Here is a 17411-nt window from a genome sequence, read left to right as displayed (position 1 = left end):
AGTTCACGGCAGGAAATGGATGTCTGACAAAGTGCTTGTTGGACAGCTTATGAGCAGGAAATGGTTGTCTAGATCTGTACAAAGTGCTGGTTGGACAGTTCACGGCAGGAAATGGATGTCTGACAAAGTGCTTGTTGGATAGGTTACAGCAGGAAATAGCTGTCTGGATCTGTACAAACTGCTGGTTAGAAAGCTTATAGCAAAGACTCACCTCATAGTCTTGTTTGCGAATCTTGACTTCCCAGTCGTACACTTCTTCTTCTAGGTTAGCCACCTTCTGATGAAGGTCCTTCACTAATTTATTCAGTTCAGCTGTTCATGGGGCACAAGGAGGCAGAAGATAGATTACACACTGTACACACTGGCTTTCTCAAGTAAGCTAATATCCAGCCTCTGCACTATTTCAGCAACGTGGAGCTATTCCTACAGCACTGTTAACCAGTATCTGGATTGGTACAGAACTATTCTGATACTGTCTCTCATTACCTGGAAACTTTAGTTGTTCAGGTTACAAAACTGACAAGCATTACATTTGAAAATGATCTTTGTTACTGCCTGATACTGAAGGCAGACTGTTGTACATGTCTCCTTTATACTACTTATACCTTAAACTTGTCATAACTCTATCATTTTGTCCAGGCTGTTGATCTTGGTTAAGGTAGGAAACACTACTTCTACTTAGTAGAAGTCTACAGGACAGGTTTTGCACTTTGACAAGAATGTGATATATAGAAAGTGAGCGGTTTCAAATCAGCATGCTTGTAATATGGTACAGTGTATACAGATGTGCCAGTGAGGCATGTTGTAATATCACCTCAGTACACGTTGCCATATGGCACTAGCATGTTGCAAAGCCATCAGCTAAAATATGTTGCTGTTGTCTGATGTATAGACAGAACTACTGTCTTCTCCACGATCAATTAACAGGAAGCTTTCCCTGATGTCTACATCTGCAGTTTCATCCATTACCACCCATTATAGGCCTTTGACTAATCTTTGTCAGGTTTCAGACTTGCCCATAACAGTGCAGTGTTGGCCCATACATGTAATCCAACCCTTATACTTTCATTCCTGCCATGATCCTATTTCTTACCACATCTCCATATGGCCATGTCAGGCTAATGCAGCCTACATACATTGCTACGCACTACAACAATGGGTTGTTTCTTTGGTTCAGGCACTAATTTAAATCATCTCCAACATTTACATATACATGTAATCTATTCCTCCAAACTTAATCTTACTCATCCAAGGAAACTAAAGGGCATCTATATCATTCTGGGTTACATTTTTCTGCCATACTTAATTTAGTATCATTTTTTAAAGCTTAACTAACATTACAACATTGCCCTAAAGTTAACCATTATCCATTTCTCAAACGCACACAGACAGACAACTGGACAGACATACATTCAGGCAGGTTGTACACTGACAACATAGACATGTAAAGCTGGTTTTCTCACAGTAACCAATGTACCTTTGGGCATGTTTTGGCCACCAGCCAGGGCTGTCATGGAATAGAGTATAAAAGGTACATAAAAATGTCAGCAAGAACATATACAATACACCAGATAATGTCAAATGTTGAATTTATCTTTTCCTCATCTTTTAAAAAACTGTGCTAAGTACATGTACAACATAGTTTATGTGGAAAACAAAATGTCTGGGGTACAGTTTACTTCATACTGAAGTCCAATCATTTGGACCACTGTAAACATCTCTGTTGAAAAGAATCAAATGGTAGGACTACTTTTCATCCAGATCAAGTATTACTGTACACCGTGGACATTTTCTGATGCTATAACTTCCCACATTGTAAAAAAGCCATTAAAATAATTCTTTACTGTACTTTTTCAAAATCATCAATAGAAATATTTCTCAACAGAAATTAGATAACATCTATTAACATGCACTTGTCCAATGTTAAGCAAATAAATTCTTCCAGCTCAAAAAAAGATCTGCAGTTAGTAACCTACCAGAAATACTTTTGTATTTTCTATTGAAAATTCTATCTCATCAGCAATGGCCACTTTAACACTACTAAACTGACCACAAACGTCTTCACTAAATTTATTGCTCATCAAGGTACATATACAAATACATAGGCTTTGAGGAATACACACCTGTCTAATGTTTCAAATAGGGCTCTGTCTAACTACAGGTGAGGTACATTTCTAACAGTCCTAATCCATCACTGACAGCTGAATAAAGCCCTGAGAAACAGGACTGGTGTCACCGGAGAGCACAGTACCCTCACCACGTTGTATTATGGGGAGCAGGAAGCTTGGCTACACAGGTATACACGTGCAAATAACTATGACCATTCACAATAAAACGCTTCTTCATTAACAATTCCAATCACTCCAAGAGAACAATTTTTAAAGGCTTAACCTCTACATAGACAAGGCCAATAATATTTCCATTCTGGGTCATTCCAAAGCCTGCGCGCAAAATCCTAGTGTCTGGTCATTATACTGCATCTATGCAGAGTAAATATTAAGTTATACAGGCAGACAATAGGAATACGTTGTCATTCACTAATTTCCTTTGAAACTGCTTAACGCAGCAAATTTGAACACCTGAATACAGGCCTGCAGATGGAATTTGTGTTAAACAATCAGCACTATTAAATAATTAAATAAGCTCAAAATCAAAAATTGTAAGTTGGAATACAAAAATCACAACTCGATCTCCCACCCAACCTTTTAGTCAAATGTAAGTTGAAATACAAAAATCACAACTTGTTCTCCCACCCAACCTTAGTCAAAGGTGAGTTGGAATACAGAAATCACAACTTGTTCTCCCACCCAATATCTTAGCCAAATGTGAGTTGGAATACAGAAATCACAAGTTGTTCTCCCACCCAATCTCTTAGTCAAATGTAAGTTGGAATACAGAAATCACAAGTTGTTCTCCCATCCAATCTCTTATTCAAATGTAAGTTGGAATACAGAAATCACAAGTTGTTCTCCCACCCAATCTCTTAGTCAAATGTAAGTGTAAAGTTTATGTTTATATAAATCAGAAGTATTTTTTCCCATCAAACATCTTATTGTTTAAGTTGGTTTACAAAAATCAATAGTCATTCTAACCACAATCTCAAGCAAAAAATTTACTTAAATGCAGAATTTATGAGAGTCTGAATCTGAGTGAGTCTTGTGCCCATAAAACTGCAGGCCATGTTCTCAGGGGTTTTATGTCACCACTGGACTTATTGTGTACATTATACAGTATGTTGTACCAGAGATAGTGCTGTGCCAAGCCACACCTCAGGTGCTTGTCATGATTAACTGTGAGGAAACTGTGCTGAGCAAAAAGCCAGGGGGAAATGTGGACTGCTCCTGATCACACTGTAACTGACAAATTCAGGGCCATGCTAACATGTAGATTCCCATACACAAAGCTGCCAATCAGCCAGAGGATGTGCATAAACAGTTTCCATTGATCAACTTGTAATAAAATACAATAAATGGGGAGAGAGTGAACAACCAAATGATTCTAAAACACACAACCAAGCAAGGTGAAAAAAGGCAAAACACAAAAAGGGAACTAAAAACAGAATTGCTGTGAATTCTAATAAACAACCAAAATAAACATCTAAATATTGCAATTTAGATCATACTCAAAAGCAAATTTAATGAAAAGTACGAAATCACATGTACAGAAAATGTCAACAGAAGATCACATGACTGAGAGTCATCACACAGAGTATCCTGGGATCTAGGAGTTTCTACAGCAGACGACCACTCGATTATGGGCCACCAGGGGGAGCCACAACGCTACGCCCATGCTGCCTGACGCTGCCTACCTTGCCTTAGCCCCTCTGTGTTAATGGCCTCCACCCTCTCATTGATGTATTTTTCTCTCTCCTCAGCCTTTTTAATGGCTTCATTTCTCAGATCTTCAGCCGCTTTTTGCATGATTAATTTCTAGAAACAGAAAGCGCTGGAAAGCTGACCAATTGGATTCAAGGCCAAAAGTGAGTATTGGCAAGCAAAAACAAATGACAAGAGCTATTCTGCTTAAAGAAAACTGGTCCATGTCTTCAGGGATCTCTCTAAATGGTAAACCCGTAAATATCCAGCTCAAAATAACACATATCCATGTACATGTAGTTTACAAATATTCAGAACTAATGTAACAAATAATAGTTTTTACACAAGATATGTGATTACCAGTACATTAAATCAATAATAATTTTCAGAAATTGTTGAAACTTTACCTTTAAAAAAATCAACTTCAATTAAAAGAAATACAAAACATGCAATATATTCAAGACACAAATTCCGGAGAATCTGAGTTTTGAACAAATACTTTATGAAGCAAACTCAAACTGCACAATTCCACGTCATAAGGTTAATTTCTAGCATAACCCACACTGTTAATACAGAAGACTCCTCTCATTACAAAATACACGACACACACTTCTACTGTATCAACGTCTAACATTTGTTAAACTATCTGTGCTAGTTTCCACCAGCAATGTAACTGCTTTTTCTCAACCAATCATTCCATGTTTCCTCAGGTCCATTTGTCACCTTAACCTTTTTCTGTCACCAGTTCTCGCCTTAATCTTTGTTATCATTCTCTGTAATATGCATGCATTTCTTACTGCAGCCAAAGCTATCTTCAGAGATGAAAAGATGAAATTTATACGCTAAATGCTTTTCATGAAACAATAGTCACATATGCAGAAAAAAAAAGCCTATGTGAACAAAAAACAAAAATAAAAGACTTCCTGGACAATGGGCTGAAATATTACACATCTTTACAAGTTGACTTGTCTATGATCTGGCACTAAGGGCAAATGTTCAGGTCTGATTATCATCAGTTACCCCAATGATGTTGCAAATTCTAAACTATTTATCTTCCCCGGCAATCAAGGTGACAAAAACATGAATCGCATCACAAGTGACTAACAAAATATGGCTACGACCATATGGCTACAACAACATGTGCACGGCCTCATTATTGTTTCAAATATTTCATTAACGAATCTGTTCAAACAAAAGGCAATTCAACATGACCAAGACATAAGGCTACCATAACTGACTAGAACCCAACAAATGCCCATTCATACATCAGCGATTGCAAAATGGAAAGAAGATCACAAAACTCATGTCTCTTAACACTATCCTATGGCTGATTCAAATATATCCATGACAACTTTACCAGTGACATCATGAATCAATCATGAACTATAACAACACAAATGCCCATGACAACAGCGTTTTCACCATGACTATGGCATACACAATATCCAGGACAACAAAACCTACAACTTTACAAATACCCCTCCCAGCTATGGCACCATGACATTCACCAGCTATCAAACTATGCCAATGGCATCACCAACATCCATGATGTAAACTATCCCAACACGACTACGACATCACAAATACCTGTGGTGACATGAGTTATCCCTGCATAACTAGGACAACACAAATACCTGTGGTGACATGAGTTATCCCTGCATAACTAGGGCAACACAAATACCCGTGGTGAGATGGGTTATCCCTGCTTAACTACGGCAACACAAATACATGTGGTGACATGAGTTATCCCTGCATAACTAGGACAACACAAATACATGTGGTGACATGAGTTATCCCTGCATAACTAGGAAAACACAAATACCTGTGGTAAGATGAGTTATCCCTGCTTAACTACGGCAACACAAATACATGTGGTGACATGAGTTATCCCTGCATAACTACAGACACACAAATGTCCATGACAGGAGCCAACCCAAAATGAATATGGCATCACAATTACCCATGGCAACAGGAGTTATCCCAGCATAGCTACAGACACACAAATGTCCATGACGGGAGCCAACCCAAAATGACTATGGCATCACAAATACCCATGGCAACAGGAGTTATCCATGCATAGCTACAGCAACACAAATGTCCATGACGGGAGCCAACCCAAAATGACTTGCATCACAATTACCCATTGTAACATGAGTTATCCCAGTATAACTACAGACATACAAATGTCCATGACAGGAGCCAACAAAAAAAAGAATATGGCATCACAAAACCCATGCTAACATCACTTATCCCAGCATAACTACAGACACACAAATGTCCAGGACGGGAGCCAACCCAAAATAACTATGGCATCACAAATACCCATGGCAACATGAGTTATCCCAGCATAACTACAGACACACAAATGTCCATGACGGGAGCCAACCCAAAATGACTTGCATCACAAATACCCATGGTAACATGAGTTATCCCAGCATAACTACAGACACACAAATGTCCATGACGGGAGCCAACCCAAAATGACTTGCATCACAAATACCCATGGTAACATGAGTTATCCCAGCATAACTACAGACATACAAATGTCCATGACGGGAGCTAACCCAAAATGACTACGACATCACAAATACCCATGGCAACAGGAGTTATCCCTGCATAACTACAGACACACAAATGTCCATGACGGGAGCCAACCCAAAATGACTTGCATCACAAATACCCATGGTAACATGAGTTATCCCAGCATAACTACAGACATACAAATGTCCATGACGGGAGCTAACCCAAAATGATTATGGCATCACAAATACCCATGGTAACATGAGTTATCCCAGCATAACTGCAGACACATAAATGTCCATGACGGGAGCTAACCCAAAATGACTATGGCATCACAAATACCCATGGTAACATGAGTTATCTCTGCATAACTACAGACACACAAATGTCCATGACGAGAGCTAACCCAAAATGACTATGGCATCACAAATACCCATGGCAACATGAGTTATCCCAGCATAACTACAGACACACAAATGTCTATGACGGGAGCCAACCCAAAATGACTATGGCATCACAAATACCCATTGTAACATGAGTTATCCCAGCATAACTGGAGACACACAAATGTCCATGACAGGAGCTAACCCAAAATGACTATGGCATCACAAATACCCATGGCAACATGAGTTATCCCAGCATAACTGCAGACACACAAATACCCATGGTAACATGAGTTATCCCAGCATAACTACAGACACACAAATGTCCATGACGGGAGCCAACCCAAAATGACTATGGCATCACAAATACCCATGGCAACAGGAGTTATCCCTGCATAACTACAGACACACAAATGTCCATGACGGGAGCTAACCCAAAATGACTATGGCATCACAAATACCCATGGTAACAGGAGTTATCCCAGCATAACTACAGACACACAAATGTCCAGGACAGGAGCCAACCCAAAATGACTATGGCATCACAAATACCCATTGTAACATGAGTTATCCCAGCATAACTACAGACACACAAATGTCCAGGACAGGAGCCAACCCAAAATGACTATGGCATCACAAATACCCATTGTAACATGAGTTATCCCAGCATAACTACAGACACACAAATGTCCATGACGGGAGCTAACCCAAAATAACTATGGCATCACAAATACCCATTGTAACATGAGTTATCCCAGCATAACTACAGACACACAAATGTCCATGACGGGAGCTAACCCAAAATGATTATGGCATCACAAATACCCATGGCAACATGAATTATCCCAGCATAACTACAGACACACAAATGTCCATGACGGAAGCTAACCAAAAATGACTATGGCATCACAAATACCCATTTTAACATGAGTTATCCCAGCATAACTACAGACACACAAATGTCCATGACGGGAGCCAACCCAAAATGATTATGGCATCACAAATACCCATGGCAACATGAGTTATCCCAGCATAACTACAGACACACAAATGTCCATGACGGAAGCTAACCAAAAATGACTATGGCATCACAAATACCCATGGTAACATGAGTTATCCCAGCATAACTACAGACATACAAATGTCCATGACGGGAGCTAACCCAAAATGACTATGGCATCACAAATACCCATGGTAACATGAGTTATCCCAGCATAACTACAGACACACAAATGTCCATGACGGGAGCTAACCCAAAATGATTATGGCATCACAAATACCCATGGCAACAGGAGTTATCCCTGCATAACTACAGACATACAAATGTCCATGACGGGAGCCAACCCAAAATGATTATGGCATCACAAATACCCATGGCAACAGGAGTTATCCCTGCATAACTACAGACACACAAATGTCCATGACGGGAGCTAACCCAAAATGACTATGGCATCACAAATACCCATGGTAACAGGAGTTATCCCAGCATAACTACAGACACACAAATGTCCAGGACAGGAGCCAACCCAAAATGACTATGGCATCACAAATACCCATTGTAACATGAGTTATCCCAGCATAACTACAGACACACAAATGTCCAGGACAGGAGCCAACCCAAAATGACTATGGCATCACAAATACCCATTGTAACATGAGTTATCCCAGCATAACTACAGACACACAAATGTCCATGACGGGAGCTAACCCAAAATGACTATGGCATCACAAATACCCATTGTAACATGAGTTATCCCAGCATAACTACAGACACACAAATGTCCATGACGGGAGCTAACCCAAAATGATTATGGCATCACAAATACCCATGGCAACAGGAGTTATCCCAGCATAACTACAGACACACAAATGTCCATGACGGGAGCTAACCCAAAATGACTATGGCATCACAAATACCCATGGTAACATGAGTTATCCCAGCATAACTACAGACACACAAATGTCCAGGACAGGAGCCAACCCAAAATGACTATGGCATCACAAATACCCATTGTAACATGAGTTATCCCAGCATAACTACAGACACACAAATGTCCAGGACAGGAGCCAACCCAAAATGACTATGGCATCACAAATACCCATTGTAACATGAGTTATCCCAGCATAACTACAGACACACAAATGTCCAGGACGGGAGCTAACCCAAAATAACTATGGCATCACAAATACCCATTGTAACATGAGTTATCCCAGCATACTCAAACTCTAACCTTGACTGAATACTGGCACCTGCATCTTAGATGTCAAATCTATCACATCATTTCCCACACACACCTGACATAACTTATTGTTAAACTTTCACATGTTTAGTGGGGATCGAGCTCACAAAAGGTGTAAGGCTAACATCTCGTCCAGGTCGACAGAAAGCAGTTTAAGGCTAACATCTCATCAAGGTCGACAGGAAACAGTGTAAGGCTAATATCTCGTCACAATCAATAGGAAAGAGTGTAAGGGTAACATCTCGTCAAGGTCAACAGGAAACAGTGTAAGGCTAACATCTCGTCAGGGTTGTCAAGGTTGACAGAAAACAGTGTAAGGCTAACATCTCGTCAAGGTAGTCAAGGTCGACAGAAAACAGTGTACGGGTAACATCTCCTCAAGGTCGACAGAAAACAGTGTAAGGCTAACATCTCGTCAAGGTAGTCAAGGTCGACAGAAAACAGTGTAATGGTAACATCTCGTCAAGGTCGACAGGAAACAGTGTAAGGTTAACATCTCGTCAAGGTCGACAGAAAACAGTGTAAGGCTAACATCCCATCAAGGTCGACAGGAAACAGTGTAAGGCAAACATCTCATCAAGGTCGACAGGGAAGAGTGTAAGGCTAATGTCTTGTCAAGGTCGACAGGGAACAGTGTAAGTCTAATGTCTTGTCAAGGTCGACAGGAAACAGTGTAAGGCTAATGTCTTGTCAAGGTTGACAGGAAACAGTGTAAGGCTAACATCTATAACATAACACTGCACTACCTATGTAATACCATTAGGAAACAGTGTAAGGCTAACATCTTGTCAAGGTTGTAAAGAAACAGTGTAAGGCTAACATCTCATCAAGGTTGTAAAGAAACAGTTTAAGGCAAACATCTAGTCAAGGTTGTAAAGAAACAGTGTAAGGCAAACATCTAGTCAAGGTTGTAAAGAAACAGTGTAAAGCTAACATCTTGTCAAGGTTGTAAAGAAACAGTGTAAAGCTAACATCTTGTCAAGGTTGTAAAAAAACAGTGTAAGGCTAATGTCTTGTCAAGGTTGTAAAGAAACAGTGTAAGGTTAACATCTCGTCAAGGTCGACAGGGAACAGTGTAAGGCTAATGTTTTGTCAAGGTCGACAGGGAACAGTGTAAGGCTAATGTCTTGTCAAGGTGGACAGAAAACAGTGTAAGGCAAACATCTCGTCAAGGTCGACAGGGAACAATGTAAGGCTAACATCTTGTCAAGATTGTAAAGAAACAGTGTAAGGCTAACATCTCATCAAGGGTGTAAGAAACAGTGTAAGGCTATCACATCTCGTCAAGGTCAATACGAAAGAGTGTAAGGCTATCACATCTCGTCAAGGTCACTAGGAAAGAGTGTAAGGCTATCACATCTTGTCAAGGTCACTAGGAAAGCGTGTAAAGCTACAACATCTCGTCAAGGTCACTAGGAAAGAGTGTAAGGCTATAACATCCCGTCAAGGTCACCAGGAAAGAGTGTAAGGCTATCATCTCATCAAGGTCTAGGCTATTATCTTGTCTAGGTTGTTAGGAAAGAGTGTATGGCTATCACATCTTGTCATGGTCACCAGGAAAGAGTGTAAGGCTATCATCTCATCAAGGTCTAGGCTATTATCTTGTCTAGGTTGTTAGGAAAGAGTGTAAGGCTATAACATCTCGTCAAGGTCACCAGGAAAGAGTGTAAGGCTATCATCTCATCAAGGTCTAGGCTATTATCTTGTCTAGGTTGTTAGGAAAGAGTGTATGGCTATCACATCTCATCAAGGTCTAGGCTGTTATCTTGTCTAGGTTGTTAGGAAAGAGTGTAAGGCTATCACATCTCGTCAAGGTCACTAGGAAAGAGTGTAAGGCTATCACATCTTGTCAAGGTCACTAGGAAAGAGTGTATGGCTATCACATCTCTTCAAGGTCACTAGGAAAGAGTGTATGGCTATCACATCTTGTCAAGGTCACCAGGAAAGAGTGTAAGGCTATCATCTCATCAAGGTCAAGGCTATTATCTTGTCTAGGTTGTTAGGAAAGAGTGTATGGCTATCACATCTCGTCAAGGTCACCAGGAAAGAGTGTATGGCTATCATATCTTGTCAAGGTCACTAGGAAAGAGTGTATGGCTATCACATCTCGTCAAGGTCACTAGGAAAGAGTGTATGGCTATCACATCTTGTCAAGGTCACCAGGAAAGAGTGTAAGGCTATCATCTCATCAAGGTCAAGGCTATTATCTTGTCTAGGTTGTTAGGAAAGAGTGTCCTGCTTACAATGACCAGAATTTTCATAAAATTTCTCACAGGTAGAATTCATGAATTCTGATTTTAATAGTTTATGCTTTAAAAAAATTTACAAGAAAAACATAGTTTTATTTATTGTTTAATTTATGCTACTTTAAGGTATATGAGATGATTACCATTTGTCATGTTTTCAAGGTCCTCTGGCAATGGCTGAACACGCCGACTAAGTATTTCCTGTCTCCTTCGACGCATGTCTTCAATTTCATCACTTAGCTCTTCCAGCGTCTGTTCTACTTCATCAGTCTACAACATGGCAGACAAGGCAAACCATGCGGCATTCACACTAATACAAAACACACGAAACTGCACAAAACACAAGCAACATTCAACACTGAGCTCGACAATGAAGGACATCTGAAGTAGGAAAATTTGTGATTTAGACAAAAATGGTTCAATTGACAATTTTGGTTCACATGTTTATCTGAAAACTAGGGAAATTCTTGAATATTTCCAACCGACTGATAATAGATGTCCTTGGCTGGCACATTCTACTGTGGCATGCGGGATGGGCTTCAGCTAGGAAAAGAAAAGAGCCAACTACTATGGAGAAAACTGATGACTGCTGCTTTAAAATGATTTAATTGACTTTTATTCTAAAATTATAATTTAGATGTGATTTTCAAAAATAAGGGGCAGAGCAATTATTGCACTGACCGTTAAACTAAAGTTAAAAGAACAAAGCCTGTGTTGTCAGCAGGTTTAACACTGGGGGGGTCCCATGCGACGAACCAGAACATAAGCAATGATCTTCGATTCCATGATTTGGTTATTTTGATGACGCAGCCAAAGAGTTCAGCAGTTTTCTACACATTCAAGCAAAATTGGGTCCATAACATCTATCCATCATTTCAATGTGAAAAAACAAATATTGTGAAAATCTCTCTCTACGGTACCAAAGGTGGACTCGTTAAAACAGTTCCTGCTCATGCCATTGGGCTGGTGTTTAAAATAGAGGAAATCATCAATCCGCAATGATGTAATATCAACGCCCGCTGTCGCCCCGACTGCCACCAACTGACTGTTGCTACTACACCAAACTTGATGATTTGCATAAGTTTCAAACAATGAATTCCGTTTTGGATGGTTTCTGTTCAATTTGTTTCGACAGAATAAAAAACCATAACTGTGTTAGGTTGTCATAAAAAAATGAACGCAGTAGCCAGGTTAGCAATGCCGACGTACCAGTGGAAGGAGAGACGTCAGACCCGCATATTAACATGGCCCTCGGAGCTTTAAGCCGACTCGCATTGTAAATGATGAAATGGTTATGTACAATTTAGTACAAGAAAGAAACGTAGACAGAATAAAAAATACAGAATGAAAAAAAAAAGAGAAATTTGAAGAAACGTTTCCCGTGTTAACATTGTCTCATGCAAAATGCGCTTAGAAAGTTGAACTGCCGCTTTTGCATGAACTCCAATTCCGTGAACTGGTTAATGTTTTTTCTTCAGCGGAGAAATCTCTGCTCCCTGCCCTACCTTGAGCAGTTTCTTCTTCTCCGGTGATAAGCCACCGAGACCCTTCCGCTTGCCTTTCTTCTTTCGTTCTTCCTCTTCCTTTCGCCTCGCAGCCTGCAGTTAGCAGAATTGCATAGCATGCCAAATACAGAGACTAGAAAGGGGGACAGATGACTTAGCCATTCTGCTCATCTCTTTACTTGGCTCCCCTGATCGGCTCATCGTTACTAGTCTATCAGCAGCAGCCACTGAGCACACGCTTGAGAAGAGGAGCAGATACATAGAGCTACGCATAAAGCCTGCCCGCACTCCGTAATAACCGCATTACAGACGCACGAGCTAAGGAACACAACTAGTTAAAGTGCTTGCGTGTTGCTATTTAGCTAGCTAGCTAGCGTGCGAAGGACATATACTCTCCCTGTAGATCAAAGGCCGTGTAGGTAACTAGGGCTGAGGTACAGATTGCTAGCTCACAGAAAGCTTCTAGTCTTCTTAGCCTCTCCTCCAACAAACTAACAACTCTATTTTAAAACAAATCCGCCAAAAATTCAAGAAAAAAAATAATAAAAAAAAGTAAAAGACGTGTAAACGACAGCAAGATGGTACAAAGTGGGTCTGCAGCAACATGGTGATTGATGAGGAGATATGACAGAAAAAATTGGAATAAAACACCAGACCAATTCGCATAAAGGACAACCTGTGACAAATGCAATCCAACATCATAGCATGCAGAATGGTTCTGCACACTGGAACGTAAAGGAACGAGACAAGGGCACAAAGAGTGTACTCACCTCCTCCTTCTTACGCTCGCGTTCTAGCCGCTCCTGTTCTTCCTTTTCCTCTTCCTCCTAAACACCAGCGGAGACAAAGGGCAACAACCAGGTATGAGAACAGTCAGGTATGACAACGACCAGGTGTGAGAACGGCCAGGTGTAACAACAGTCAGGTGAGAAAACAGGACAGACATGATCAAAGCCAGGAAGGCAACAAGAATTCAGCTAATCATATTGTAATTAACACCAGGTAAACACGAATGACACTTTTGGTAGTGACTTTTCAACATGATATTGTGTGTTCAGAGGACCCCCCTGTTGACCTACACTCTGAACGAGCCTCTGGAGTTTGGAATACAAGTCACACAGGTTCAAGCCACCAGTACCAACATTGTTGTTATGTCGTTATGCGTTTTGAAGGCATGGCAGTATATTTACCACAGGCTTTCACGACAATCACCTTCCATTTATTCCATTTGTGAAAACCCAGGAGTCAAATGTAAGCATAGCAAAGATGTAATCTCAGCATAAAGATATCAGACATTTTGAATATATTACCACTCTATCAATAAACTTCAAATCTCAATTTACAAATCATGCGTATCTTATAAGTAAAAATACAAAAACTACAATTAACTATTTCAAGTAAAAAGTCCATAGAAGTTGGGAGAGCCTTGGAAAGTAACATACCTGACTTACCTGACCGAGGGCACATCTAAAACAGTCTGTCTTACCTTGTACCTGAGGGCTTCCCTGTCTCGCCACGTAGATGAGGAAGATGAGGATATTGATGAGGAGGAGGAAAGGCGACGTTCTGATGGTGCATTATCTCCCTTTACACACACAACCATGCACATGCAAAGAATGAAAACAACAGAAACATATCTAAACATACTAAATCTAAAATTGAAATAAAACAAACTTTACAACAAGCTAAAAGATACATAAGTGGAAAATAAGAATGACAAAGAAACATATTTCAAGATTCGCCTGTAATTTCACTGCAAATGATTTCACATCTGTAATGTTACCTCCACACCAAACATATTACAGTGATTGGCTACTGTCTTCATAGTTAGGGGACAACACAGCAGTCAGAGATAGAGGGGTCTTTATAGTTTACATGCAGACTGCAGAGTTTAGGAAAATGCAGTACAAAACACACAAAACAGCACAAACCAAACAACATGTCCCTTTTAACACTTGCATAACTTAGGTTTAGATACACTGTGTTTTACTACAGTTAGTAACATGCAGCGATAACGACAGAAGCAGAAACCACACTGACGGCAGACCTATGCACAGAGGTTTCTTTCCAAAGCCATCTACGTTCTTGTCCTTAGGCAAGCTGTGAACACGTACAAATTCCCTGACATTAAAACTGCTTTTTGCAAAACAAGCGACATGATGATTTACAGCGCATTTGTTGATGTTGTTGGCAGAGTGGTTTGTGCTGACCCACCCCAGCTAGATCACATGTGCATGAGTAGCAAATCATGCAGCAGGCTAGCACACACCATCACCTCCCAATCTGCTTAGGTATGTCATACACAGAACGCTGGGCGGGGGAAACATGGTCACCACATAAGATAAGGCTTCATGACAAACTGTCTGCCGAGAGAGAAAGCAAGATTAAGATCAAGAAAAGCTTAGAAAGAGTGAGAAAAGGATCTGAACCCATAACCAAAAGTCATAAACAAAATGGAGAGGAGCTAACCCTTTCACAAAGGAGGGGAACTACATCAAGTGTATAATATATGTAAATCATAGACATCATCAGCAGTGGGCCAAATACAAGAATTTCCTTGATCAAGAAGGAATTGTAACAGCAGATTATAGACCTATGGTTCAGGCTTACAAAAATCTTCTTGAGAGTTCTGATGCCAAAACCTAAACAAATCTAAATATTTGTTTTTTAATGGCATTATTTAGCTGAGATGAAATTGATCCAGTGAAACATAAATTCGCCCATCACATAGATGTCTGTTTGACCCTATTACCTTAGCATTGCTGCACTGTGGGCTGGTTCTTCACTAACATGTGCCATACCATTTATGTTCAGCTCCACGATGTGCTGTAAATGCTATGGTAGTAATGGTTTTTGTTAGCAGGAGCCGCACTACTGAGCACGTCCAGGACAAAAAAACGCTGCGATAATTCATGATGATGTGAGAATGGTGTTTATATATATGAACCAGCTTACGTCTGTGCAGCCGCTCTGTGATCTCTGTCTGGAGGAGAGGGGATGAGGGGTAGAGCCGGCCACCATGCCCTAAACACACACCATACAAGACAACCGTCAGCCCCGCAGTATGGCTATACACATACCCAGGTATGGGTGTGGTACGAGGCCAGTGATAAGGGGATTAACTGATAGGATATTCAATGGCCATAAATTTCACTTTGAAAAGTCCATACATGCTGTCCTGAATTTGGCCTTCCAAAGTTTACTGTAAATCATGTAGAGTTTAGCCAAAAATTTCTGGCCATAAAGTTTAGCTGATTTGAGTTGCCGGCAGGCCTACTAGTGCCAACATTTCATTGCTCACTAAAAAGTTTTGGCACGACTCACTTGGCACACCATACATAAAATGTGCATTCTGGCTGTAGCTATGTAGCGATTCTACTAGAGGTAACAGGTGCATGTTCAGTGCAGTGTGAGCGTGTTCATTGGTCTTTTCATAGATATGTACAATTAACATGCACCTCAGGCTCTCACTGCCGCCAAAACCCTCCCCCCCCCCCCCCCCCCCACCTCAACCAGCTGTGTCCAATTTCCAGCAATCACAACTTGACACCAGGAATCATGAGATACACTTTAAAATGATCAGCTAAACTCTACGTGATTTACGGTATGTTAAATATACACACTGTAATCTGTAATCACAAATATGAACATGCATTTGAAGCATAAATGTAGTCTTGTAATAAATGTAAATATACTATGATTTTAAAGCAAGATTTCTACAACTCTGTGTCTATTCTGTGTACAGACGTGACTATGTGAACTTTGGGGGTCAACTACAATAATACCAGCTCCAGCTCCAGCAATTGTTTCCTTCCACTTTAGGTAAGTATCAAAACTGACATGCTTACACTTTTTTCTTCACGAGCTTTCCACTTCTGCATGACAGTATTTGCAGAGTTCAATCTCAACTCTATTGGCTTTTGCCGTGAAGTCTCGCTTGTTCTTTGATCAGATTCAAAGACAGTCTTTTTGTCCTTTGTCCTTCCAGCTAGTGGAACAGCCCAAGGTTTAGAGCTATCTTCCCTTGATGTCACTGTTGTGGAGAATGTGCTGACCTTTGTGGCAACAGCTGAAGGTGTCTCAGTTTTACCGAATCTTGATGATGATGATGATGATGATGATGTCGATGTGTTCTTGATAAGCTCAGAGGCTTGCTATTAAATAAAGCCACATCACAAGATTGGACAATATGGTTTGGTCATATTGGACTTTATATCTTCACTAATGTATCTTTCTTCAAGTAAACTGACATCAAAGATTTTAATTATTCCCTTATTATGAACAGTCCAACACCTGTAAATATTGCTAACTTTTACATTCAATTATCCTAAACTTTTCCTTCCAAACATAGGAAGAGCCAGATAACTACACTATTCACTAGAGGACTTCTTCTAAGGCCGGGTTGTAACGTGATATCGCACACAGTATTATTCTAGCAACACAGAAACCTCCTGGGAACCCGGCAACAAGAAAAACAACGTCTATTCATGGCACTGGTTCAGTCCTCCTAGCAGGTAGCTTTTGCTCTGGCCTCTGTAACATGCATGTATGCAGATTTTGCCAGCTTAAATTAGGATTTTTTTTCTCTCTCACTTTTTTGATGTTTGCCACATGGCTGTGACTGTATGGGAGTGGGAAGGCATTCTCATTAGCCCTAACTGCCAGAGACAGGCAGGGGACTACCCTCCCCAAAACTCCCCAG

The 17411-nt window shown here is 40.4% G+C and overlaps 1 protein-coding gene across 16 annotated transcripts in view; it reads right to left on the bottom strand.

Moving 5' to 3' along the window:
* The window catches only part of LOC135469212 (trichohyalin-like), an 82309-nt gene that overhangs the window by 11814 nt on the left and 53084 nt on the right, over positions 1-17411 (bottom strand). For 11 of the 16 annotated variants that reach the window (XM_064747767.1, XM_064747774.1, XM_064747779.1 and 8 more), the window contains 8 exons: positions 16558-16863; positions 15665-15733; positions 14196-14294; positions 13480-13536; positions 12710-12802; positions 3809-3929; positions 1478-1507; positions 212-312 (listed from right to left, as the gene is read on the bottom strand). In XM_064747767.1, the coding sequence (XP_064603837.1) occupies positions 212-312; positions 1478-1507; positions 3809-3929; positions 12710-12802; positions 13480-13536; positions 14196-14294; positions 15665-15733; positions 16558-16863 (876 nt within the window). Of the gene's footprint in view, positions 1-211; positions 313-1477; positions 1508-3808; positions 3930-11347; positions 11475-12709; positions 12803-13479; positions 13537-14195; positions 14295-15664; positions 15734-16557; positions 16864-17411 lie in introns of all 16 variants that reach the window. The other 5 variants (XM_064747770.1, XM_064747772.1, XM_064747776.1 and 2 more) reach the window with 5 other exon arrangements.

This window comes from Liolophura sinensis, chromosome 6 (genome assembly GCF_032854445.1).
Source record: "Liolophura sinensis isolate JHLJ2023 chromosome 6, CUHK_Ljap_v2, whole genome shotgun sequence".
NCBI lineage: Eukaryota > Metazoa > Mollusca > Polyplacophora > Chitonida > Chitonidae > Liolophura > Liolophura sinensis.
This window is presented reverse-complemented; position numbering and strand designations above follow the sequence as displayed.